This window comes from Salvelinus fontinalis, chromosome 14 (assembly GCF_029448725.1).
Source record: "Salvelinus fontinalis isolate EN_2023a chromosome 14, ASM2944872v1, whole genome shotgun sequence".
Classification (NCBI taxonomy): Eukaryota; Metazoa; Chordata; class Actinopteri; order Salmoniformes; family Salmonidae; genus Salvelinus; species Salvelinus fontinalis.
In genome coordinates this window covers 34,149,551-34,176,052 of record NC_074678.1, presented here as the reverse complement: position 1 = coordinate 34,176,052, position 26,502 = coordinate 34,149,551, and the positions used below count along the sequence as shown (strand labels likewise).

Genomic DNA, 26,502 nt, shown 5'->3' with positions numbered 1-26,502 from the left:
TATTTCTAAAAAACAATTTTTACTTTGTCATTATGGGGTATTGTGTGTAGATTGATGAGGAAAAAAACAATTTAATACATTTTAGAATAAGTATGTAACGTAACAAAATGTGGGAAAAGTAAAGGGGTCTGAATAGTTTCCGAATGCAGTTGAAGTCGGAGGTTTGCATACACTTAGGTTGGAGTCATTAAAACTAGTTTTTCAACCACTCCACAAATTTATTGTTAATAAACTACAGTTTTGGCAAGTCGGTTAGGACATCTACTTTGTGCATGACACAAGTAATTTTTCCAACAATTGTTTACAGACAGATTATTTCACTTATAATTCATCGTATCACAATTCCAGTGGGCCAGAAGTTTACATACACTAAGTTGACTGTGCCTTTAAACAGCTTGGAAAATTACAGAAAATTATGTCATGGCTTTAGAAGCTTCTGATAGGCTAATTGACATCATTTGAGTCAATTGGAGGTGTACCTGTGGATGTATTTCAAGGCCTACATTCAAACTCAGTGCCTCTTTGCTTGATATCATGGGAAAATCAAAAGAAATCAGCCAAGACCTCAAAAGAAATTGTAGACCTCCACAAGTCTGGTTCATCCTTGGGAGCAATTTCCAAACGCCTGAAGGTACCACGTTCATCTGAACAAACAATAGTATGCAAGTATAAACACCATGGGACCACGCAGCCGTCATACCGCTCAGGAAGGAGATGCATTCTGTCTCCTAGAGATGAATGTACTTTGGTGCTAAAAGTGCAAATAAATCCCAGAACAGCAGCAAAGGACCTTGTGAAGATGCTGGAGGAAACAGGTACAAAAGTATCTATATTATCCACAGTAAAATAAGTCCTATATCAACATAACCTGAAAGGCCACTCAGCAAGGAAGAAGCCACTGCTCCAAAACCGCCATAAAAAAGTCAGACTACGGTTTGCAACCGCACATGGGGACAAAGATCATAATTTTTGGAGAAATGTCCTCTGGTCTGATGAAACAAAAATAGAACTGTTTGGCCATAATGACCATTGTTATGTTTGGAGGAAAAAGGGGGAGGCTTGCAAGCCGAAGAATACAATCCCAACTGTGAAGCACAGGGGTGGCAGCATAATGTTATGGGGGTTCTTTGCTGCAGGAGGGACTGGTGCACTTCATACAATAGATGGCATCATGAGGCAGGAAAATTATGTGGATATATTGAAGCAACATCTCAAGACATCAGTCAAGAAGTTAAAGCTTGGTCGCAAATGGGTCTTCCAAATGGACAATGACCCCAAGCATACTTCTAAAGTATTGGCAAAATGGCTTAAAGACAAAGTCAAGGTATCGGAGTGGCCATCACAAAGCCCTGACCTCAATCCTATAGAATATTTGTGGGCAGAACTGAAAAAGTGTGTGCGAGCAAGGAGGCCTACAAACCTGACTCAGTTACACCAGCTCTGTCAGGAGGAATGGGCCAAAATTCACCCAATTTATTGTGGGAAGCTTGTGGAAGGCTACCCAAAACGTTTGACCCAAGTTAAACAATTTAAAGGCAATGCTACCAAATACTGATTGAGTGTATGTAAACTTCTGACCCACTGAGAATGTGATGAAATAAATAAAATCTGAAATGAATAATTCTCTCTAATATTATTCTGACATTTCACATTCTAAAAATAAAGTGGTGATCCTAACTGACCGAAGACAGGGAATTTTTACTAGGATTAAATGTCAGGAATTGTGAAAAACTGAGTTCAAATGTATTTAGCTAAAGTTTATGTAAACTTCCGACTTCAACTGTATATATTTTTTTATTATTATAATTTTTTATTTAACATTTTAAATTATCACTGTATGTCTAATAAATCATTTTGTGTGTTGTGTTTGTTTATTTAATTAAAACAACATTTTTTATTATTTATTTCCCTGAGCCGCCTTTTGCCATTGAAATGCTGTCTGATCATGTGGGGCGTGTTTATACAAATTCAAATATATTTACCTACTCAGCCCTGATTGGCAGATAGGATCATCTAGACCAGGGGTGCAAACTAATTTCATGGAGGGTCTAGTCTCTCCTGGTTTTTGGTTTGTCCTTTCAATAAAGACGTAGATAACCAGGTTAGGGGATTTCCTTACTAATCAGTGACCTTAATTCATCAATCAAGTACAAGGGAGGAGCGAAAACATTTACATTTAAGTCATTTAGCAGACGCTCTTATCCAGAGCGACTTACAAATTGAAAACCCGCAGACACTAGGCCTTTTGTACAATTAGTTTGACCGATCTGAGGTGTGTTCAGTGCGTTATGGTGATGTTGAATATGCTTCACCTGTCCAGTGCTATCAAATCAGTACAGTTGAAGGAAATGAGACGAGGAGAGGGAGCCATATAACTAACTTAAGATTCAACTCCATATTTATCTTTGTGGTTCCCCAGAGTCCTCTCAGGGACCCAGGTGTGGTTAAAATGGACCAGATGTCTACCACTGAGCCGCTGGAGAAAGAGGCTCAGAGGACTCTAATGCCTTCTCTCAACATAGCGAAAGGCTGTGCTCCAATCCTCCTCAACTACCTGAGAAGTTGAAGTCTAACTGATGAGTACGTCCCATGTCTTTCACTAACCTCAAATACAATAACAGCAATCACTACACACAACCTCAACCGTACCCTTCACTCTAACCATAAGCTTAGAACAAATGGCTCATGTACTTGGTAATCACTATTAACGTAATAGACACTTGTTGTAGCTAATGGCTATCTAGTGACACGGTAACTTCATTAACACCAACTAAAATATATATATTATTTTTTTATCCAGCCAATAGAGAGTGATCAAGCATGGCATGAAGAATAACGTAAGTCCCTTTAGATAGGGTTCTGGTGAAAAGTAGTGCATTATATAGGGAATAGAGTGTCCTCTGAGAGGCAAAACAAAATTAAGATATTGACAAAACCCTACACTGTTGTTGGCTAAAGCTTACGTTCGAGCAGCTATCCATGCTGTGCCTGAAGATCGTGACCCAGACGGGGGTGAACCTGAAGAGTGGAGCCTTAGCCCGGAGGACAGAAGGCTGCTGGCTCTTGAGATTAAATACTGGTCCAAGGAGCTGATGAGATGGCAGGGCAGCTCTCCTCTCTCACATCTTACTGCCTCCTCTGATGACCTATACACCTTTACAGAGGAGTCGGTGAAGCACTGTTTGTTGCCTTCTCTGATTCAACTGCTAGCTTTCCAAGAGAGGACACAAGAACTGCCAGTCAGTCCAGGACCATATTTCCTCTGCTGATGGACATTGCCACGGTAACAATATTTGAGAGCTCAACTGTAACTAGATTTGTAGTTTTGTCTAGGTGTGTGTTAGGAACATGTAAATAGCAGTTGCTACGGAACAATGATAAATATATCGCTCTAATTCCTTCACTCTCTGCCCCCCACCCTCTTCTCTCTTTAGCCCCTCATATTGAGCCTCATGGTGCTGAGCTATCAGTTCGAAACATTTCTTCCATCTTTCAGCTGGAGGAGGAGCCCAAAAAAGACTCATCATCAGGGTCTTCTCAGGCATGGCCAAAGGCCCGAGGAACCCATTCAAACGCACCTCCAACCAGACAGAGTGATTTTACAAGAGGGATCAACAGTATGAGCTCAACCCTTTCAAAGTAAATTTCATGAAATAAATGCACTTGTTTAGTAACTTTTGTTACTGTTTCCACCTGCATAAAATAAGATTGAGGGATTGATAAGTGGTGCTGGACACATCTATTATAGGGTGTGAAATCAAATTAAAGTGCCAAGAGCTCATGTGAAGCATATGGGCTGATTCCAGCAATGTAACAGACTAGAATAATGGCGACTATAGTGATGACTGTAGGCTGCGTTATCATTTTGAATCCATTAAGTATCATCGGTATCTGATGTGTTCTTCCTGTAAAGACTCTCTCTGCTAGGTCAGTCACATACACTTCCCTTGAAGATGAGAGTATGGTGAGAGGTGAAAAGGTTAGCCTGTGCCCTGTGGTTAGCTTTGCATGCTACTACTGACGCTACCCTCTGCTGCTTCTCATTTCTGCTATGCCCACTTCCTGTTCAAAGTATGTGAGCAGAAACAGGCTTCAGCACTTTCTAAACGTATGTAGATACTTGTTTTTTTCCTACCCCGGAAGCAGCAGTCTATATTCTTCTTCCAATACCACCCTAAGATTTTGTGCATTAGTCTTCGGCGCAACAGTACAAGTTGCAAAGGAATGCCATTTTCACTTGCAACATTATCATAAGCAAAGGGCACCAACTGCTGGCTGGGATAGGTATAGCATGAGCTGACGCATGAACCAGGCCTACCAGTAGCTGCTGGTTCTTTTAAACAACCACAACTTGAACGAAACTCAGCTGATGACACACCTTCCTCTTATGTATTTAGAGGTCTGACTTTGACCTGATGGTATGCATGGACCACCACTGACTGTGTCCAAAGTTCATGAACAAGCACCGGGAAGGAATACAAGTGTTTCTATTAGAACGATACAGCACGTATCTTGATTTGTTACCAAGTTTGCATTCTGTAGTAGAAATTCAATACTTTAGTGAAAATCATTTTATTTATAGTAGACGAAACAGTGAAGTTGAAATTCATTATCCTATCCAGACGCTGATTAGCATAAGCCAGCCACATAACATAAACTAGCTACAATTCTCATCCTGATTTTTTACATTTATTTTTTAGATGTTTTCTTCACTTGTGTAAACTTTTTACAAAATAAAAGATGCCCCCTTTAGACATCAACTGATGAATGCGTCTGGTCTTGTGTTAAACTGTTCCAATCTCTCAGCGTGAAGGTGAATGAGGAATATTATTTCTGCAGCCAATATCACATGTAATGTGATTGATCACCCCAGAACAGCAGGTTAACCTTTAAGAAATCTCCACCAAATCTCAATGCCAACATAATAATAGTAGTGTTATTAACGGCAAAGCCCTTATGTCCTCTGGGTAAATATAATTGTTGATTTTTTCTTTCTTACTGCTATACACAACTAAATTGATAAGAGAAGATTTGTCATCATACAGGTTTTGGTAACACACAAACACACACACACAGGAAAACAAACATTTCCTCTGTCACATTCTCACATGCAATACTCACACTCTTTCAACTCCAAGATATAACCACTACAGGATGACTACGTAATTGCTAATAAAACATAACATGTAATTACTTTATAGATATATGGACAGACAGTTGGGAAGAATAAGTATTCAACAGTCTTGTGTTAAAAGGAGGGATCCCATATTGGATAGAATGTGAGACCAGAGCTCAACTTCTTCCAGCTCTTCTTCTCCAACCCCTCCCCTATCTTCTCTCCCCTCTCAGAGCCACCAGAAGCGGACGTAGACGATAAGCATAATGAAGAAGACCCCGCCTGCGGCCAGCTTAGCATAGGTGGAGCGAGTGTTCAGGTACTTGGCATCGCTTCTGTACTTCTTTGACAGGCTGGACAGATTACTGGCCTTGGAGTCCAGAGCTGGATGTGATAGGAGTGGAGCCAGGTGATCAGAGGGAACAGAAACCAGAACAAATCCTCATTTAACACAAGTGAGAATGGCATCTGCTTCCTCTTCCTCTGAAGCACTATTCTTTGTCAGAGCTTGACAAACAGTATGTAACAGAAGTGATACTCGCTTTTATTAGTGAATCTAGTGAATTCTACCTAACATTTACATTCTACCTATTATCATTCTGTTGCAATGATACGCATTTATGCTAATGAAATAAGCACGGCCCTAGTTAGACATCGGAGATAAGGTTTGTATAATAGAGGTTTTTCAGTTATACATCGACCTACATGAACCATTATCACTGTAAATCTATGAGAAGGAAGAACAAGAAGTAGACATTACCAGACAAGGCCTCCCCTCGTTGCAATACTTCCTCAATGTTGGCCACCATGATCCTCTGGACGTCCTGCAGCTCTGTGTTGATGCTGCCCAGGTTCCTACGGGCTCGGCTGTCTATGTAGGACTTCTTGGTCTTCTGAATGTAGGTGTCTGTAGACAGAAGGAAAAACTCCATAAAAAAGAGACATGGTAACGTTACAGGAATTTATGGCATATTTATTCATAATTTAATGCTAAGGTTTCCTATTAAATCAACATTGGGTTGTTAGTAGAGATTCTAACAATTATATATTTCATTGAATCTCACCAAACTCAATGAAGGAGTACGGCCGGGACACAGTGGGGACCTTCTTCCCGTGCTGTTCATGGAACTCTGCCTGCAGGTCTTCCAGGTAAGCAAAGGCAAGTTTTTTGGGAAAGCTTGCTTCAGACAGCACTAGGTAGACTACTCCTTTTTCTATGACGTAGCTGGAGGGAGAAACATAAGGGAAACATGAGTCAGTGTCTGGGATGCATAACAGTTAGTGGATACCTGCTAATTAGTGCAAGTCATGACTCTTTAAAAAACATTTGAGAAAGTTGTGTTATGACTAGTGTTTTGCCAAGAGAGTGTGGTTTGAACTCACTGAAAGGACATGGAGCCTGCCTCTAATGTGCAACGTGTGGGACTCTGGTCATTCAGTTTCCTGAACAGCTGTTTAGCCTGGCTCTGGTACTGTTGCAGGTCCCGACCCAACTAAACACAGGACAGAGCAATAGGTTAAGCATCCAAGAAGATTTAAAAGGACACTAAACCAATGATTGGGATCAATATAAATGTCATCAACAAAGAAGCGGGTGGTCTGGGTATGGTAAAAACAGTAACAGTGACACATCACAGGAACAATGTGTATGATTTCCAAGCATCGGTTACAGTGCAGAGAAAAGACCAACCTTCTCACTTCCCTTTGGGAGAGCAGTTAGGAAAGCAAGGGAAACATGTTAGAGTTCTTCCAGCAGGTGGCAAGACTCACATGTAGCCTACAGTAACTCAGTAATACATTGTTGCCTTATTCGCTACAACTACAAGGAAATAACAAGGATGAATGATGCTTTTGATAAACAATTTAATGTGGGAGTACAGTAGACCGTCACAAATCGCAAATTAACTTGAGCAGAATTTACTCAATGGACTTACTTTAATAACCAAAGGAGATACAATATTCCAACATTCAAAATGAATCACATGAGCTGACTAAGCCTGGCCATTAGCAGCTACAGATTGTTACACCAGATAATGTGATTTTACCAAAGATTTTTGGTATACATTACATGATCGGTACTGTTTGGTGTAGCAGAGCATTTTCGACCAACCTTAGCTTGGGGACACTGTTTCGTCCTCGAGTTGTGGAAACAAGAGTCTCAAATGGCCATGTCCAGTTGCACGGGGTACGTTTGAATTTAGAAAATGCTCCTTTATTAAAATAAATAATTTGGGCGGTCTAAGTAATCCAACAACGTGTACACCACCATCTTGTATATTTCAAGTCTTCGCTCATTGATCAAGACATGCGGCACTTCGGGGTAGACACCCACCTGTCTCGGTCAATTAGAGAAGACTTGTAATAGACAAGATGGCAGTGTTGGATTACTAAATGGAGAAAAAAAGCTACTTATTTTAATAACGGAGCATTTTCTGAATTCGAACGGACCCCATGCAACTGAACATGGCCATTTTATGAGACTCCTGTTACTACGTATCGAGGACGAAAAAAGCATTGCCAAGCATTGCCAGGCTACACCAAACAGTACCTATCCTCTAACTCCCACTAATGGATACCAAAAATCTTTGTTTAAACACATCTGTAGCTAGGCCATTAAATGATTAGCTGCCTGTTACTCTGACACAGCAGGAATACTTCCATCTGGATTTCAATGTCAGACACAATCAAGCTCATATAATGATTTTATTATGAAGAAAGTAGGCCTGTATAGATGACAAGGTCCATATTGCACACGTAGCACACTAGCGAAAAAATATTTGCCAATAGTAGGTGGGTCGATAGATAGCTAGCACTAGCAATTCAATCTAACATACATGGCATTAGGAAAACCAGAAATATTAACCTGTTCGTCCTCCTGCATTGAGGCGGCAAGTGGCAGTCCATCCGCCAACCGAGCGATCATTGTCAGCAGCACCATTTTGGAACTGAATTTGTTATTGTCCACCACTAGTGATCGCCACAGTGTCGCTAAATGAAAGCTAATGACAAGCAGTAGCTAGATTGACAACACAACACTCTGGACGCGCTGAGCTGGCCGGAAACGCCAGTGCTTTGGGTGTCGCTCAAATCTGACCGTCCATCCCAGACAGTAATGCCTCAAAAGGTTCCGCGTTACTCCCTCACTTATTATAATCGAATAGCCTCTGGGATTAAATAAAATGACCACAATGCATAAAATATAAATCACGACTCATGTCATTTGAAAAGAGGGGTCTATTGTTTCCTTTATTATGAAAATATGCACATGGCATCCAGTATCCTACCACGGGCACAGTAGTCTATTCCTCCCAACCCATTATCAGTGATGTATTAGAATGTATTAGAATTTAGTTAAATGGTTTTAGTTACATTTAGGCTACGTTGCTCAAAAAAAGCTATTAATGCCATGATTTCAGAAATAAAAACTGTAGGCAATGTGTGAGTCATAATGCATATACAATTGCCCATGCAATCCATCAGCTATTAACCAGTGGAGTCCTGTCTGTCGAGTCCAGCTCTGTGTGAGGTCCTGGCACTTTCCTTTGGCCTGTCTACCCCTTCTCTCTTCTTTCTCTTTGTCTGTCATCATCTCATCAAACTTTGCTGCCTAAGCAGTGCCTAACCCTACACACACTGGTACTGGTGACAACAAGCCCCTGGAAGACCATTCCTGCTCTCCACACCGTGGACTTGCTGGCCAGGAGGACAGGTCGGGGGTGCCAACGGGCATTTATCGAAGTTGCATGTGCAAATAGCTGGCACCAGGGGGCAGCATTGGCCATGAGGAATGTAAGGCTCAGTGAGGAAGGAATCAGCAGGGCAGGAAGGGACTTGGACCTCAGGGCAGATAACATTGCTGCAGCGAGCTCTCTCTGAGATAGAGACATGTGGAGAGAAAGAGGAACGGAGATTAATGTATAGATGTTCACTTTTAGTTTTTGAATACCATATTGTTTGCGAAATATAGATTTACTCTATTGTGTTGCAGCATTTGGTTATTATTTTTGTGGTGAAACTCACGCAGCATGTTTTCACAGGTGTCTTCAGAGAATAATGGTGTGGGTGAGTAGCAGCTCCTCTCCATACACACACACTGGCTTCCCTGCAACTCACAGCCCCATTCCACACATGTATGCTCCCCTTGTTCCTCCATCTCACTCCAGAGCTCATCCCCTGGAAAATCGATAGCCAAGTTTCAATCATATGCCTAAAACTCTAAAAGCACATACAGCTGGAGCTTATTCTACAAAACATTGAAAGAATACAGTACTTTCCAACCTTATCAGTTTGTGTGTGTGTGTCCATATACATGGGTGCCTAGGTCTATGTATCTCACCTCTCATTGTTTTGAGACATTGGTCCAAACTGTGATAGGAGAAGGCAGCGTGGCAAGTCTGTAGGGAGTAGCAGTCACAGGCCCCTGCCCTGACGTTGCAGCCCCACATCCAGGGGCATAGGGGGTCTGCCAGGGGGTCTGCCTGATGCCCAAGTAACACTGGAACACGAAAGGGGAGAGTCACAGACAGGGTGAGATTACTGGGATAAGGTAACGAGATAGTAAAGGTAACATTTTATTTGAAGATCTGTTATAATATACACTGCTCAAAAAAATAAAGGGAACACTAAAATAACACATCCTAGATCTGAATGAATGAAATATTCTTATTAAATACTTTTTTTCTTTACATAGTTGAATGTGCTGACAACAAAATCACAAAAATGATCAATGGAAATCAAATTTATCAACCCATGGATGTCTGGATTTGGAGTCACACTCAAAATTAAAGTGGAAAACCACACTACAGGCTGATCCAACTTTGATGTAATGTCCTTAAAACAAGACAAAATGAGGCTCAGTAGTGTGTGTGGCCTCCACGTGCCTGTATGACCTCCCTACAACGCCTGGGCATGCTCCTGATGAGGTGGAAGATGGTCTCCTGAGGGATCTCCTCCCAGACCTGGACTAAAGCATCCGCCAACTCCTGGACAGTCTGTGGCGTTGGTGGATGGAGCGAGACATGAAGTCCCAGATGTGCTCAATTGGATTCTGGGGAACGGGCGGGCCAGTCCATAGCATCAATGCCTTCCTCTTGCAGGAACTGCTGACACACTCCAGCCACATGAGGTCTAGCATTGTCTTGCATTGTCTTGCATTAACCCAGGGCCAACCGCACCAGCATATGGTCTGAGGATCTCATCTTGGTACCTAATGGCAGTCAGGCTACCTCTGGCGAGCACATGGAGGGCTGTGCGGCCCCCCAAAGAAATGCCACCCCACACCATGACTGACCCACCGCCAAACCGGTCATGCTGGAGGATGTTGCAGGCAGCAGAACGTTCTCCACGGCGTCTCCAGACTCTGTCACGTCTGTCACATGTGCTCAGTGTGAACCTGCTTTCATCTGTGAAGAGCACAGGGCGCCAGTGGCGAATTTGCCAATCTTGGTGTTCTCTGTCAAATGCCAAACGTCCTGCACGGTGTTGGGCTGTAAGCACAACCCCACCTATGGACGTCGGGCCCTCATACCACCCTCATGGAGTCTGTTTCTGACCGTTTGAGCAGACACATGCACATTTGTGGCCTGCTGGAGGTCATTTTGCAGGGCTCTGGCAGTGCTCCTCCTTGCACAAAGGCGGAGGTAGCGGTCCTGCTGCTGGGTTGTTGCCCTCCTACGGCCTCCTCCACGTCTCCTGATGTACTGGCCTGTCTCCTGGTAGCGCCTCCATGCTCTGGACACTACGCTGACAGACACAGCAAACCTTCTTGCCACAGCTCGCATTGATGTGCCATCCTGGATGAGCTGCACTACCTGAGCCACTTGTGTGGGTTGTAGACTCCGTCTCTTGCTACCACTAGAGTGAAAGCACCGCCAGCATTCAAAAGGGACCAAAACATCAGCCAGGAAGCATAGGAACTGAGAAGTGGTCTGTGGTCACCACCTGCAGAACCACTCCTTTATTGGGGGTGTCTTGCTAATTGCCTATAATTTCCACCTGTTGTCTATTCCATTTGCACAACAGCATGTGACATTTATTGTCAATCAGTGTTGCTTCCTAAGTGGACAGTTTGATTTCACAGAAGTGTGATTGACTTGGAGTTACATTGTGTTGTTTAAGTGTTCCCTTTATTTTTTTGAGCAGTGTATGTCAAATAAAATACAATTTTATTTGTGACATGCTTCGTAAACAAATAGTTAAGAGCTTACATACGGGCCCTTCCCAACAATGTGAGACACAAAAAAAGATAAATTAATACACAATGAGTAACGATAATTTGGCTATATATACGGTAACAATACAGAGACAATGTGCAGGGGTACGCGGTAATTGAGGTAGATACAGTAAGCTCCAAAAGAATTGGGACAGTGGCAATATTTTGTTGTTGTTTTGGCTCTGTACTACAGCACTTTGGATTTGAAATGATACAATGACTGAGGTTAAAGTGCAGCCTGTCAGCTTTAATGTCAGCTTTGAGGGTATTTTCATCCATATCGGGTGAACGGTTTACAAATTACAGCACTTTTTGTACATAGTCTCTCCCATTTTAGGGGAGCAAAAGTATTGGGACAATTTTACTTAGTACTAAAGTAGTAAAAGGTTATTTGGTCCCATATTCATAGCAGGCAATGACTACATCAAGCTTGTGACTCTACACATTTGTTGGATGCATTTGCTGTTGGTTTTGGTTGTGTTTCAGATAATTTTGTGCCCAAAATAATTTAATGGTATATAATGTATGGTGTAATTTGAGTCACTTTTATTCTAAATAAGAATATAATGTTTCTAACCACTTATACATTAATGTGAATGCTACCTGAATGAGTCATGAATAATGATGTGTGAGAAAGTTAGACACATATCATAGCCCCACAAAAAATTGCTAACCTCCCATGTTATTGGAATGTTGAGCAATTAGCATGTCTTGGGTGTATGATATTTGTGTCTAACTGCTCAACATTCCAATAACATGGGAGGTTAGCATTTTCTTGTGGGGGTTTGATATGTGCGTCTAACTTTCTCACTCATTATTGAAAGGATGTAGCTCCTTGCGGTCAGGTGCCAAGCAGTTGTCATACCAAGAAGTGATGCAGCCAGTCAAGATGCTCTCACTTGTGCAGCTGTATAACTTTGAGGATCTGAGGGCCCATGCCAAATCTTTTCAGCCTCCTGAGTGGGAAGAGGTGTTGTAGTGCCCTCTTCACAACTGTGTTGGTGTGTGTGGACCATGATAATTCCTGAGGGATGTGGACACCAAGGAACTTGAAGCTCTCGACCTGCTCCACTACAGCCCCGTCTATGTGGATGGGGGGCATGCTCAGCCCTCCATTTCCTGTAGTCCACAATCAGCTTCTTTGTCTTGCTGATATTGAGGGAGAGGTTATTGTCCGGGCACCACACTGCCAGGCTGTCTCATCGTCGTCGATGATCAGGCCTACCACCGGCGTGTCGTTGGCAAACTTAATGATGGTGTTGTGCACGGCCACGCAGTCGTGGGTGATCAGGGAGTACTGGAGGGGACTAAGCACGTACCTCTGAGGGGCCCCCGTGTTGAGGGTCAGCGTGGCAGATGTGTTGTTGCCTACCCTCACCACCTGGGGGCAGCCCGTCAGGAAGTCCAGGATCCAGTTGCAGAGGGAGGTGTTTAATCCCAGAGTCCTTAGCTTAGTGATGCGTTGAGGGCACTATGGTGTTAAATGCTGAGCTGTAGTCAATGAACAGCATTCTCATGTAGGTGTTCCTTTTGTCCAAGTGGGAAAGGGCAGTGTGGAGTGCAATAGAGAATGCGTCATCTGTGGATCTGTTGGGGCGGTATGCGAATTGAAGTGGGTCCAGGGTGTCTGGGATGGTGGTGGTGATGTGAGCCATGAACAGCCGTTCAAAGCACTTCATGGCTACAAATGTGAGTGCTACGGGGCGAAAGTCATTTAGATAGGTTACCTTGGCGTTCTTGGGCACAGGTACTATGGTGGTCTGCTTAAACATGTAGGTATTACAGACTGGGTCAGGGAGAGGTTGAAAATGTTAGTGAAGACCCTGTTAGGGGGTATCATCGGATGGGGCCACGTGTCTCCTGACCCCTCCTGTCTCAGCCTCCAGTAGTTTATGTGTCGGGGAGCTAGGGTCAGTTTGTTATATCTGGAGTACTTCTCCTGTCTTATCCAGTGTCCTGTGTGAATTTAAGTATGCTCTCTCTAATTCTCTCTTTCTTTCTCTCTCGGAGGACCTGAGCCCTAGGACCATGCCTCAGGACTACCTGGAATGATGACTCCTTGCTGTCCCCAGTCCACCTGGCCATGCTGCTGCTCCAGTTTCAACTGTTCTGCCTGCGGCTATGGAACCTTGACCTGTTCACCGGACGTGCTACCTGTCCCAGACCTGCTGTTTTCAACTCTCTAGAGACAGCAGGAGCGGTAGAGATACTCTTAATGATCGGCTATGAAAAGCCAACTGACATTTACTCCCGAGGTGCTGACTTGCTGCACCCTCGACAACTACTGTGATTATTATTATTTGACCATGCTGGTCATTTATGAACATCTTGGCCATGTTCTGTTATAATCTCCACCCGGCACAGCCAGAAGAGGACTGGCCACCCCTCATAGCCTGGTTCCTCTCTAGGTTTCTTCCTAGGTTTTGGCCTTTCTAGAGAGTTTTTCCTAGCCACCGTGCCTCTACACCTGCATTGCTTGCTGTTTGGGGTTTTAGGCTGGGTTTCTGTACAGCACTCTGAGAAATCAGCTGATGTAAGAAGGGTTATATAAATACATTTGATTTGATTTGAAGACACTTGCCAGCGCATGCTCTGAGTACACGTTCTGGTAATCCATCTGGTCCTGCGGCCCTGTAAATGCTAACCTGTTTAAAGGTCTTACTCACATCGGCTACAGAGAGCGTGATCACACAGTCGTCTGGAACAGCTGGTGCTCTCATGCATGGTTCAGTGTTGCTAGCTACGACGTGAGCATAGAAGGTATATAGTTTGTCTGGAAGGCTCGTTTCACTGGACAGCTTGCGGCTGGGTTTCCCTTTGTAATCTGTGATAGTTTGCAATCCCTGCTACATCCAACGAGCATCAGAGCCGGTGTAATAGGATTCTGTATTGACACTTTGCCTGTTTGATGGTTCATTGGAGGGCGTAGCGGGATTTCTTATAAGCGTCCGGATTAGCATCCCACTCCTTGAAAGTGGAAGATCTAGCCTTTAACTCAGTGCGGATGTTGCCTGTAATCCATGGCTTCTGGTTGGGATATCTATGTACTATGTATCACTGTGGGGACGATGTTATCGATGCACTTATTAATGAAGGCGGTGACTGATGTAGTAAACTCCTGAATGCCATCAGATTAATCCCAAAACATATTCCAGTCTGTGCTATCGAAACAGTCCTGTAGTTTAGCATCCGCTTCATCAGACCACTTCTATATTAAGCATGTGTGTAACTGGAACTTCCTGTTTGAGTTTATGCTTGTAAGCAGGAATCAGGAGGATAGATTTACGGTCAGATTTGCTAAATGGTATAAATGAGGTAAAACAGATTTCAGTTTCCCTGCGCTGCCACTGGATGAGGATTTTCTTGTTTGTCTATGTACTTATACAGCTCGTTGAGTGCGGTCTTAGTGCCAACATCGGTTTGTGGTGGTAAATAGATAGCAAAATATAGATAAACTCTTGGTAAATAGTATGGTCTACAGCTTATCATGAGGTATTCTAACTCTGGCGAGCAACAAACTCGAGACTTCCTTCATATTAGAGACCAGGTGTTAGAGACACACCCCTCCCCCGACACCACCGTTCTGTCCCGACACCACCGTTCTGTCCTGACAATGTATAGAAAAAACAGATATCTACGTATAAATCTATGTAATAATTATGAATATGTAGGTTATAGGCAGACATACACAGTCACCCATTAACAAATGTAAGCTGTTACATAATACACAACCATGCACCACTTTCATCACTGTGGCTGTTACGCAATGCTTAAATTTGTACAGGGGCCGTACCTCAATGTGCCCTCTTAAGCCCAATCTGTTAGAACCAATCCTCTTACCTTTGCACACGCCGGTGTGTGGGGGTCTGGCAGGGCTGCGTCCGGTGAACAGGGTGCAGGTGAGGTCTCTGTCACAGTAGCCTTTCTCCCAGTGGGGGCCTCCACACACCTGGCCCATCTGACGGGCACACTGTGGGCAGCAGCCACATGGCTCAGTGACATGTCCCCCAGGGCAGACTCGCCTGGCACGGGGACACAGCACTCCAGAGCATGGCACACAGCCTGGGGCAAGGGGAGCTATGGGCGATATAGACAATATGATGTACTGCACGCACCTCTGTAATTAGTTACAATACTGTAATTCCATTGTCATAGCCAAAGTGGAGTTCACTAGAGGACGCAAATAACAATTTATCTAACTGCTTTTCAAATACACTCATGAATAAAACAAATAAAAGTCAAAATATGGAACACATAATATTGGGAATAGTAACAGGTAGACTCACGGCTGCAGAGTCCAGCACTGGGTGTTTGCTCCTTGTCAGCGGGCTTCACAGACACACATGTGAGGTTGGTGTCACACTGGCCCTCCACTGCCCCTCCACACACTTCCCCCTTACCTAGAATAACCTGCCCATGCAGCTGTGAGGGGCTACACCCCAACAAGAACACCCAGAGCCCAAGATAAACCCAAACCATTGCTGTTATCAATAGCCCAACTTACCGTACCAAAGCATGGGCTCAAAGAGAGCTTCAGTTCCTCTGAGAGACTTCTGAACATAATGTGTTCCTCCTCCCACTGTCCTTCAGCCAGATTCCTGACCAACCATCTCTTTTCTTATCCCAGCCAAAACCACACACCCCTCTCCCTCGCTCATTCCCTCCGGCTCCGTCTGTCCCTGTCTCTAACTCTTGTACACATTTAATCAAATTCCAATAGATTTCACAACAACTATGCTTCAATAGCCTCAAAGAAAACATGTCCAAAGTTTCATTCTGTCCAAGAGTTGGTGATAGTGTTATTGAGTAGAAAGGCTGGCTTGGTCTCTCCCCTCACGTCAGAAGAGTGAAAAGTGTGTATGATCACGGGTGGATTGTGTAGTATAGTCAATAGAGGATATGGAAAGGGCCAGGGAAGTAGAGGGTCAGGGATGTAGAGGGGGAGGAAGAAAGGGAGCAACTAAGAACACAGAGAAACCGCAGACACCACAGCCAAGAGGGACTGACATGGACAAAGCACTTCTCTGTCTGACAGAGGCAGGCAGGCACACAACCTCTGAGATCATTCTGCTTTTTGGTTTACAAGTACTGAAAGAGATCTGAAACTGAAGTCATACTCTGCAGAGCTCAGAATCATAACAGAGAAAGAGAGAGACAAACAAATGAACATGAAACTTGGGAGAATAACCGGTGAAAATCTATATGGCATAACATTCCAAAACGGTTGATCTTTTATTTCATATGCAATGTCCAAGAGTGTTTACAAAAATTATTCAGGTTTTGTTTAGATTTCCCTTTCACTCGCATACAAGTTCAGGTATACTGTAATTCACTTTAAAGACAATATCAAGACTACAATACTGGAAAGAATGCAATTCAACTTATAGATGTACTGATTTACTTCAGGGTTAGGTTACAGTCTAATATAGTACTTATATGAAAAAGTATAAAACACACAATAATGCATTGTTGTTCCTGTAAACGACAAAGAGAGTAAAAACAAATAAAGTATGAAGAAAACAACCCTGCAGGTCTCACTATAAAATCAATATAGATTAAATATCAGAAACCATTTTAAGATACAAGGTGCGAAAAGTCCCTCTGTAACCCAGCCAATCTGTAAAACAGAGTATTTTTAACAGTTCCCTAGTAGGCTATGCTCCGGATGCTCTTAATGCCCTACTACATGATGCTTGATTGCACCTCTTGCATGTCTGTGTTTTTGGGCATTTTGGGCTTCTGGCAGTGGAATGTTTCTTTACATTTGAATACATGTGCAGGCGATAGTCAGTTAAATCAAACTTATTGGATATAGTGTTAGTGTTTTCTGTGCCTCCTTATTAAAATCAGTTAGAAGCAGGAGAACAGAATAGGAGATTTCAGAGTTGACATCTTGGAGAGTCTAGATAAACAAAGAAACGCATGACTGTTTTAACCGACTCTGTAATGCTCCCAGGCTGGCCTATAAAGCCAAGCCGCCGTGCTACTGTCATTGCTCCCCGAGGATCTGCTGGAGTCTCTGTGCTATGGAGAGGGCCTTGGGATGGGGGCAGGGCAGCAAGGGCAGGCGGGGAGGGCCCAGAGCCAATCCTGACACCTCACTCATCAGCTGCTTATTTACAGCCAAATCAAACCCTGCACACACACAACCACAATGTATCACATCACAAAATGCACAGACTCACTCTAGGTTAATCTCACAGATGACACACATGGGAATGACTTTTGTGGGTGAAAATGTTGCACTCACCCAGCTTTATTGCATAACAGAGTATATCTTGCACCTGGAACTGCAAAGGGAGATCAAAGACATGAATCAATCAGATTAGCACAGATTTAGGAATGATGTCAATGATGTCTACAATGATGTCCTGAGTTGTTGTTTTGTCTGAGGCTGAAAAGGAGGTGTACCTGTATAGTCCTGGCCTTGGGGAGGTCCCCTTTATCAAAGGCTGACATGAGTCTGTTCACACTTCTGCCCAGGTAGTTGTATGTGCTGGGGAGAGAGTGGCATTTCTAAGACATACAGTGTATTCGGAAAGTATTCAGACCCCTTGACTTTTTCTACATTTTGTTATGTTACAGCCTTATTCTAAAATTGAGGAAAATGTTTTATTTAATCAATCTACACACAATACCCCATAATGACAGAGCAAAAACAGGTTTTTAGAAATGTTTGCTAATTCATAAAAATAAAAACAGGGTATCAGGGCCTCCCGAGTGGCGCAGCGTTCTAAGGCACTGCATCGTGTCACTACAGACCCGGGTTCGATTCCGGGCTTTATTACAACCGGCCGTGATCGGGAGTCCCATAGGGCGGCGCACAATTGACCCAGCGTCGTCCAGCTTAGGGCTTTACTTGGCTCATCGCGCTCTAGCGACTCCTTGTGGCAGGCCAAGCGCCTGCAGGCTGACCCGGTTGTCAGTTGAATGGTGTTTCCTCCGACACATTGGTGCGGCTGGCTTCAGGGTTAAGCGGGCGGGTGTTAAGAAGTGCGGTTTGGCGGGTCATGTTTCGGAGGACGCATGAAATCGACCTTCACCTCCCGAGCCCGTTGGGCAGTTGGAGTGATGAGACAAGATTGAAATTGAGGAGAAAAAGGGTGTAAAATACAAAACAAAAAACAAAAATACCTTACATAAGTATTCAGACCCTTTGCTATGAGACTTGAAATTGAGCTCAGGTGCATCTTTTTTCCATTGATCATCCTTGAGATGTTTACAACTTGATTGGAGTCCACCTGTGGTAAATTCAATTGATTGGACAGATTTGGAAAGGCACACACCTGTCTCTATAAGGTCCCACAGTTGACAGTGCATGTCAGAGCAAAAATCAAGCCATGAGGTCGAAGGAATTGTCTGTAGAGCTTCGTGACAGGATTGTGTCGAGGCACAGATCTGGGGAAGGGTACCAAAACATTTTTGGACCATTGAAGGTCCCCAAGAACACAGTGGCCTCCATCATTCTTAAAATGGAAGAAGTTAAGAACCACCAAGACTATTCCTAGGAAACCTGGCACCATCCTTACAGTGAAGCATGGTGGTGGCAGCATCATGCTGTGGGGATGTTTTTCAGGGGCAGGGACTGGGAGACGAGTCAGGATTGAGGCAAAGATGAACAAAGCAAAGTACAGAGAGATCCTTGATGAAAACCAAGAACAGGACCAAAGACTGGGGCGAAGGTTCACCTTCCAACAGGACAACGACCCTAGCACACAGCCAAGACAACGCAGGAGTGGCTTTGGGACAAGTCTCAATGTCCTTGAGTGGCCCAGCCAGAGCCCAGACTTGAACCCGATCGAACATCTCTGGAGAGACGTGAAAATAGCTGTGCAGTGACGCTCCCTAGCCAACCTGACAGAGCTTGAGGATCTGCAGAGAAGAATGGGAGAAACTCCACAAATACAGGTGTGCTAAGCTTGTAGCATCGTACCCAAGAAGACTCTGGGCTATAATTGCTGCCAAATATGCTTCAACAAAGTACTGAGTAAAGGGTCTGTAAAATATTTCTATTTTTTTGTCATTATGTGGTATTGTGTGTCAATTGATGAGAAAAAAAACATTTAATAAATTTTAGAATAAGGCTGTAACATAACAAAATGTGGAAAAAGTCAAGGTGTCTGAATACCCTCCGAATGCACTAAGTGTCTGCCTAATGGACTGACTTCACACAGAGAGCATAGTTCTCAGGGTTAAAGTATGATATCAAATGGAGACCAACCTGCCTACAGCCCCATTGGCACCCATTGCCATAGCTCCTAGCAGTTGCTGTTAAAGAGTAAAACATTCTTTAATTAGATAAACATAACATACTGAACACGACTTGCCTCCAAGGCAGTCCTCGAGTATCCCAACAGTACACATTGTTGTTGGTGCCCCAAATAAAAACACCTGATTTAAATGATCGAGGGCTTGATGATTATTTGACAAGTTGAATCAGGTGTGCTTGTCTGGGGCTACAATAAAAATGTGTATGTTTGGGGTACTTGAGCACTGGAGTTGGGAAACACTGCTCTAAGGATAAGTTATATTCATACTGACAGACAAGCACAGAGAGGGAGAAGAAAGATGAAGTGCTGACCTCATCTATACCATATAGGAGTGACCAGTGAGATCGACTATAGCTGACACACTGGCCAAAGTCCATCAGGTCGCTACCACTGAACTTCAGCCCCTGGAACGAGGGGATCTGATTCTCTATCCCCTCCAACACATCCCTTGATCGCACTGACAGGAGAAAAGAGTGGCTGAGAATCAACATCCTTGTAATTCAAACCCTGAATATTAGAGTATCACATGCAGAGGTGCATCAAGAAGTGACCGACTGTATCATATCAACTGAAAGCAGAGTACTCACAGTTGACCCCGGTCATAGCTGGAATGTGATAATAATAGAAGGGCATGGCTGGGGCGGCTGCAGCCACTTCCTGGAGAAACATCCTCAGAGCATCTGAGTTCAGTGGAAGGAAACAGAGTAAGGAAAGGAAATCCCTACAGTGAATTTCTCTGCAACGTTGATCCGAGTGGAATGGCATAGTCATACCGTAATGAGCAAACAGAACCACAAGTATACATCACAACCGAAAATTAGGCTCAACGCACCTGCAGTGGCGGGTTTGAAGAAAGAGGGGGAGATCACTGATATCCCATCGGCTCCTATTTCAGCAGCATGTCGTGCCTGCATGGGGGACACAGAGACAGTACGACACCTTAATTACACTGTGAGCTGTTCCAAGCCCTTGTGCTGAGTTTAGACTAGCTATGGGTAGGCAAGAGTACCAGCAGATTGTGGCAGGGATGACTCACCAGCTCCTGGGAGTCCTTCAGACTCATGCAGCCCACATGCACTATCACCTGCTCCAGCCTGTGAAGACACAGCAAAGTGTGCCAAGAAGCCAGCAAGGCTTAATCAGTGACTCATTCACACACACACAAACAGTATTGCCACATACATTGAGTATAGCAAACATTAGGAACACCTTCTTAATATTGAGTTGCACCACCCCTATCTCCTTTTGCCCTATGAACAGCCTCAATTCATTGGGGCATGGACTATACAATGTATCGAAAGCATCCCACAGGGATGCTGGCCCATGTTGCAGGTCTTGATACAAACCGATGCACCAGACACCTACTACCATACCCCGTTCAAAGGCACTTTTGTCTTACCCATTCACCCTCTGAATGGCACACATACACAAACCATGTCTCAAGGCTTAAAGATCCTTCTTTAATAACCTGTCTCCTCCCCTTCATAGAAGTGGATTTAACCAGTGACATCAATAAGGGACCATAGCTTTCACCTTGATTCACCTGGTCAGTCTGTCATGGAAATAGTTGTTCTTAATGTTTTGTATACTCAGTGTATAAACTATATTACACACATTTGATAACCACATTCTGTATTACTTACTTGTTGGGTTTAGAAATTGCAAGAATGGCATTTCACAGACTTACTTGTTCTTGCCCTGATGACACCACTCCACTGCAAGCAGCTTCCTCTCCTCCACAGTGAGAGACATACCTTCTCCTGTCGTGCCATTTACTGGTGGAGCGGTTGGGGAAAAGAACAGAGGCATAACTAACAGCTGTGGTTGAGCTTGGTAGGAAAGTGATAGTACTTCTATGACTTTGCACAGATCTAAAGGAGGAAGCCAATAAAGTGACTAAGTAGGCAGTTGAAATCGGCGAGGCAGCTACATTTTTGGGCGTTCTTGCAATAGAATTATATTGAATTCTGCTTAGCTCACGCTATACCACAATAAACAAAGTTCAAACGCAGACTCATTGAGTGCTTTTGATGTGACAGGTTGGCGCGAAATCTGTAGCCCATCTCTGCTGCCCTGTATCAGTGTAAAATAGGGTCCTTATAGCAGTGGTAAGACCAAAGATTCAGCAGGAGGCAGGCAGGTAGAGGTACAAATGACTGTTGGATTTATTTACACAGCGCTGGTGTTTCAAAGATGACGCTGATATTTACAAATATAAAACAATTCTGACTTCAAAATGTCAGCATTCAAAAGAAAAACCCTCTCATCAGGCACATTCTGACTTAACCAATAAAGCACTGGTGGGGTCTACCAGGCTCAGATACAGCCTCCCCTTGGGTTACCCAACAGGTGGAGTCTACCAGGCTCAGATACAGCCTCCCCTTGGGTTACCCAACAGGTGGAGTCTACCAGGCTCAGATACAGCCTCCCCTTGGGTTACCCAACAGGTGGAGTCTACCAGGCTCAGATACAGCCTCCCCTTGGGTTACCCAACAGGTGGAGTCTACCAGGCTCAGATACAGCCTCCCCTTGGGTTACCCAACAGGTGGAGTCTACCAGGCTCAGATACAGCCTCCCCTTGGGTTACCCAACAGGTGGGGTCTACTAGGCTCAGATACAGCCTCCCCTTGGGTTACCCAACAGGTGGGGTCTACCAGGCTCAGATACAGCCTCCCCTTGGGTTACCCAACAGGTGGAGTCTACCAGGCTCAGATACAGCCTCCCCTTGGGTTACCCAACAGGTGAAGTCTACCAGGCTCAGATACAGCCTCCCCTTGGGTTACCCAACAGGTGGAGTCTACCAGGCTCAGATACAGTCTCCCCTTGGGTTACCCAACACTGAACTAACTAGAACACCTATTATTGGCACACAGACCAGGTATATCTATGCAAACTAAAGTATGCGCGTTCACACAACATTAAACATGGAGAAATCGGACACATGCTCTCCAAACAGACAACGAAGAAATTGACAGTAAACTGGTAAAATGTTATTGCAGTTTGTGAGCTCTCCAAACAATGTCATTTTGTAGAATTTCCGTAACTATACATTCTAAAATTGGGGAGCATGTTGGGATTAACTTTGCAGATAAGTACAGTATATACAGTGGCAAGAAGTATGTGAACCCTTTGGAAATACCTGGAGTTCTGCATGAATTGGACATAGAATTTGATCTGATCATCTAGGTCACAACAATAGGCAAACAGTCTGCTTAAACTAATAACAATTATACGTTTATATGTCTTTATTGAACACACCGTGTAAACATTCACAGTGCAGGGTGGATAAAGTATGTGAACCCTTAGATTATTTTTTTAATTATTTTTTATTATTTATATATATATATTTTTTTATTTATATTATTCAATTGGCAGACAGATAGCTGAACAGTCTCCTGAAAAATGTCTTGATAAACTTGGGAATTAATTTTTCCTCTGATGATAGCAATCAGTCCAGTCCCCGAGGCATCCCCAAACCATGATAATCCCTCCACCATACTTTCCAGTTGGGATGAGGTTTTGATGTTGGTGTGCTGCGCATTTTTTTCTCCACAGTGTTGTGTTCCTTCCAAACAACTCAACTGTAGCTTCATCTGTCCACAGAATATTTTGCCAGTAGCGCTGTGGAACATCCAGGTGCAGTTCAGCAAACTTCAGACGTGCAGCAGTTTTTTTTGGACTGTAGTGGCTTCTTCTGTGGTGTCCTCCCATGAACACCATTCTTGTTTAGTGTTTTACGTATCGCAAACTCGTCAACGGAGATTAGCATGTTCCAGAGATTTCTGTAAGTCATTAGCTGACACTCTAGGATTCTTCTTAACCTCATTGAGCATTCGGTGCTGTGCTCTTGCAGTCATCTTTGCAGGACGGCCACTCCTAGGGAGTAGCAACAGTGCTGAACTTTCTCCATTTATAGACAATTTGTCTTACCGTGGACTAATGAACATAAAGGCTTTTAGAGATACTTTTGTAACCCTTTCCAGCTTTATGAAAGTCAACAATTCTTCATCTTAGGTCTTCTGGGATCTCTTTTGTTTGAGGCATGGTTCACATCAGGCAATGCTTCTTGTGAATAGCAAACTCAAATTTTGTGAGTGTTCTAGCTGCGCCACCAGAGTCTCTGGGTTCGCGCTCAGGCTCTGTCGCAGCCGGCCGCGACCGGGAGGGCCGTGGGACGACGCACAATTGGCCTAGCGTCGTCCGGGTTAGGGAGGGTTTGGGCGCTAGGGATATCCTTGTCTCATCGCGCACCAGCGACTCCTGTGGCGGGCCGGGCGCAGTGCGCGCTAACTAAGGGGGCCAGGTGCACGGTGTTTCCTCCGACACATTGGTGCGGCTGGCTTCCGGGTTGGAGGCGCGCTGTGTTAAGAAGCAGTGCGGCTTGGTTGGGTTGTGCTTCGGAGGATGCATGGCTTTCGACCTTCGTCTCTCCCGAGCCCGTACGGGAGTTGTAGCGATGAGACAAGATAGTATTTACTAGCGATTGGATACCACGAAAATTGGGGAGAAAAGGAGGTAAAAATTAAAAATTTGTGAGTGTTTTTTTATAGGGCAAGGCAGCTCTAAGCAACATCTCCAATCTCATCTCATTGACTGGAATCCAGGTTAGCTGACTCCTGACAATTAGCTTTTGGAGAAGTCATTAGCCTAGGGGTTCACATACTTTTTCCAACCTACACTGTGAATGTTTAAATGATGTATTCAATATAGACAAGAAAAATACAATAATGTGTGTGTTATTATGTCTATTGTTGTGACTTAGATGAAGATCAGATCAAATGTGATGACCAATTTATGCAGAAATCCAGGTAATTACAAAGGGTTCACATACTTTTTGTTGCCTGTGTGTATGTGTATATATTTATTAATTTAATGGGGCATTTAAAAACACTGACAAATAATTGGCACAAAGAAACCCAAAAATTGAGAGATGTGCCTATTGCGTGTCTTCGCCACACAACCCTCCCCTTATTCTTGTCTGGACATTTAAAAAGTGTGCTTGAGACACGTTCCTCACACGTAAGCAGTAACCTCAAATATTGTCAGGGCGTAGCAGTAGTCATTTTCCCTTTAACTGATCGAACCCAGGGCTGTAGTGACGCCTCAAGCACTGCGATGCAGTGCCTTAGACCCCTGCGACCCAAACTTCCCCGCATGAGCCTTTGTTGAAGCAGGTAAGGGAGCATTCTCTCCCGAACGATGCACAGGGGACACTGGGGTTGTCTCCAGACCCCAAAACAGTGATATCTTCCGTGCCACACCCAGGAACATTCACACCCCCTCCCCATCATTGTGCACTCCCCATAGGAACAGCAGAGGAGCAGGAAGGAGAGTCCGGCCTCCAACACGGCGTCCTCCTCACCAGGTAACTTTTAACTTGACTCTGCCCTTATAAATAGAAAATTACAGGCGGAGGCGTATCACATTATTCACTTAGCCTACCACAGAGATGAGAAGTGTTTCACGCTTTTTACAGAAACCCAAACGAGTGATACCTAATCACCCCCCTACACACACTGCGGCCCGCTCTGTCCATTGTGCTGACACAGTGCAGCTGATATTTTCTTTGCGTCAACCTGTCACTCAATCATTTGACGTTTTATTTACTGTAGGGACATAAAACTGAGGGGGAACAAGTTTGAACGGAGGGGATACCCCTTAAGGAGCCAGGTACAGAGGAAGCTCTTACCAAATATACTCTTAACACCTTGTTGTTCTAACAGGTAGTCAATGTAGGGTCTGATCTCTGAAAGGTTGATTTCACTGTGGAGAGAGGGAGAGATTGGATAAAGAGTACAATAAGTTGAAGAATGTGAAGTCAACAACAGCTCTAATCATAAATGCATACATAGCATGACCCATAAAACAAGTTAGATCACCTACCCTTCAGGAGTGAGCGGTGTAAAAGTGGCAGCTACAAGGCCAGTGGCCTTCCTGCCAACAACGGGAGTCATGGCTGAGTGAGAGAAAATATGCTGACTGTGCATGGTTGGTTGGTTTGGGGGGGGGGGGGGGGTCTGTTAATTTCCTGAGTTGAATTGAATCCTTCACTACAAAAGAGTACCAAAACTGGTTGAATCAATGTTGTTTCCACAAAATTTCAACCCCAACAAAATCTGATGAAATTGTATCAACATGGAAAACGCATTGGATTTGGAAAGTCTTCAATGTAAGGGCATTTTGTATTTTATTTTCACATAAATCCAATGACATGGTGGAATTTTTGTTTATTTCACGTTGAATTAAAAATAGCTGACAACTCAACCAAATGTAAATTAGACATTGAACTGATGTCTGTGCCCAGTGGGTAGAGTAGAATTCTGCACAACAACATGAAAACAACCATGGAATGGATAATATTTCATAGGTTTACAATAATAGGTCTGATTCTTCAAACTCCATTGGGCCTATAGTGACTCTCCCCTAAGACTGACATTAATTTGCCAAGCAAACAGTGAACTATGGTACTGACCCCTGTAACGTGATATAGCTTACTGACTATCTCGTGTATTTCTTATTTCTATTGGTCGTGTGTTTTTGTTCTACTTTACTCTATAGTACTACGGATATTGATTACTGCTTTGTTGGGAAAGAGTTTGCCAGAAAGGCGTTTCACAGTACTTGTGCACGTGACAATACAACCTGAAACTTAAACTATCAGTTTATCATGTTAGGCATGCAATGCATACAGTACTAAATATGTTGTTACCCGTTTTGTTTGTTCCTCCAGTAGATCCTGCACAAATAGCTGGAAATATGATGCAAGCCTTTATTTCGTTTTCTTGTTGAAGAGAGCCTGCCTTACCTTCTGCCTCTGCCAGAGAGTTTTCAACATGGATTTGACGTCAAAGCTCAAGTAGGTCATGTGAGACCAGACGTTGCACATGACTTTGCTAGGCTAGATG

At 43.8% G+C, this 26,502-nt stretch overlaps 3 protein-coding genes across 5 annotated transcripts; all 3 read right to left on the bottom strand.

The window, feature by feature from the left end:
* Nucleotides 1–4,556: 4,556 nt before the first annotated feature.
* sec22bb (SEC22 homolog B, vesicle trafficking protein b) lies at nucleotides 4,557–8,219 on the bottom strand. Its single transcript, XM_055861494.1, has 5 exons — nucleotides 7,980–8,219; nucleotides 6,500–6,609; nucleotides 6,181–6,341; nucleotides 5,877–6,023; nucleotides 4,557–5,500 (listed from the first exon to the last, which is right to left on the bottom strand). Exons 1-5 carry the CDS (start codon nucleotides 8,052–8,054, stop codon nucleotides 5,346–5,348), a joined length of 648 nt encoding a protein of 215 aa, XP_055717469.1. The 5' UTR covers nucleotides 8,055–8,219; the 3' UTR covers nucleotides 4,557–5,345.
* A 113-nt stretch (nucleotides 8,220–8,332) lies between these two features.
* On the bottom strand, nucleotides 8,333–16,353 carry LOC129810705 (cysteine-rich motor neuron 1 protein-like). Of its 2 annotated transcripts, none has more exons than XM_055861491.1 (5): nucleotides 15,832–16,353; nucleotides 15,168–15,404; nucleotides 9,453–9,611; nucleotides 9,137–9,289; nucleotides 8,333–8,988 (listed from the first exon to the last, which is right to left on the bottom strand). In XM_055861491.1, exons 1-5 carry the CDS (start codon nucleotides 15,842–15,844, stop codon nucleotides 8,741–8,743), a joined length of 810 nt encoding a protein of 269 aa, XP_055717466.1. In that variant the 5' UTR covers nucleotides 15,845–16,353; the 3' UTR covers nucleotides 8,333–8,740. The 2 variants fall into 2 exon arrangements, with proteins under 2 accessions (XP_055717466.1, XP_055717465.1); XM_055861490.1 differs by having other exon boundaries at nucleotides 15,614–16,351.
* A 182-nt stretch (nucleotides 16,354–16,535) lies between these two features.
* npl (N-acetylneuraminate pyruvate lyase (dihydrodipicolinate synthase)) lies at nucleotides 16,536–26,448 on the bottom strand. 2 transcript variants are annotated; one of them, XM_055861493.1, is made up of 12 exons: nucleotides 26,307–26,448; nucleotides 25,481–25,576; nucleotides 25,287–25,360; nucleotides 21,285–21,372; nucleotides 20,634–20,691; nucleotides 20,430–20,505; nucleotides 20,185–20,277; nucleotides 19,909–20,054; nucleotides 19,549–19,595; nucleotides 17,739–17,823; nucleotides 17,578–17,617; nucleotides 16,536–17,462 (listed from the first exon to the last, which is right to left on the bottom strand). In XM_055861493.1, exons 2-12 carry the CDS (start codon nucleotides 25,549–25,551, stop codon nucleotides 17,317–17,319), a joined length of 924 nt encoding a protein of 307 aa, XP_055717468.1. In that variant the 5' UTR covers nucleotides 25,552–25,576; nucleotides 26,307–26,448; the 3' UTR covers nucleotides 16,536–17,316. The 2 variants fall into 2 exon arrangements, with proteins under 2 accessions (XP_055717468.1, XP_055717467.1); XM_055861492.1 differs by having other exon boundaries at nucleotides 25,481–25,553; nucleotides 26,307–26,447.
* Between the last annotated feature and the right edge of the window lie 54 nt (nucleotides 26,449–26,502).

Excerpts from the sequence above, each read along its gene's own strand:
- sec22bb (XM_055861494.1), bottom strand. The coding sequence starts at position 8,054 with ATGGTGCTGCTGACAATGATCGCTCGGTTGGCGGATGGACTGCCACTT. Across the intron at positions 6,342-6,499 it reads GCAGGCTCCATGTCCTTTCA|CTACGTCATAGAAAAAGGAG; the intron begins GTGAGTTCAAAC and ends TTCTCCCTCCAG. Across the intron at positions 5,501-5,876 it reads ACGAGGGGAGGCCTTGTCTG|CTCTGGACTCCAAGGCCAGT; the intron begins GTAATGTCTACT and ends TATCACATCCAG.
- npl (XM_055861493.1), bottom strand. The coding sequence starts at position 25,551 with ATGACTCCCGTTGTTGGCAGGAAGGCCACTGGCCTTGTAGCTGCCACT. Across the intron at positions 21,373-25,286 it reads AGGTGTTAAGAGTATATTTG|TAAATGGCACGACAGGAGAA; the intron begins GTAAGAGCTTCC and ends CCGCTCCACCAG. Across the intron at positions 19,596-19,908 it reads TCCTATATGGTATAGATGAG|CAACTGCTAGGAGCTATGGC; the intron begins GTCAGCACTTCA and ends ACTCTTTAACAG.
- LOC129810705 (XM_055861490.1), bottom strand. The coding sequence starts at position 15,806 with ATGGTTTGGGTTTATCTTGGGCTCTGGGTGTTCTTGTTGGGGTGTAGC. Across the intron at positions 15,405-15,613 it reads CAGTGCTGGACTCTGCAGCC|CTCCCCTTGCCCCAGGCTGT; the intron begins GTGAGTCTACCT and ends TATCGCCCATAG. Across the intron at positions 9,290-9,452 it reads ATGTCTCAAAACAATGAGAG|GGGATGAGCTCTGGAGTGAG; the intron begins GTGAGATACATA and ends TCGATTTTCCAG.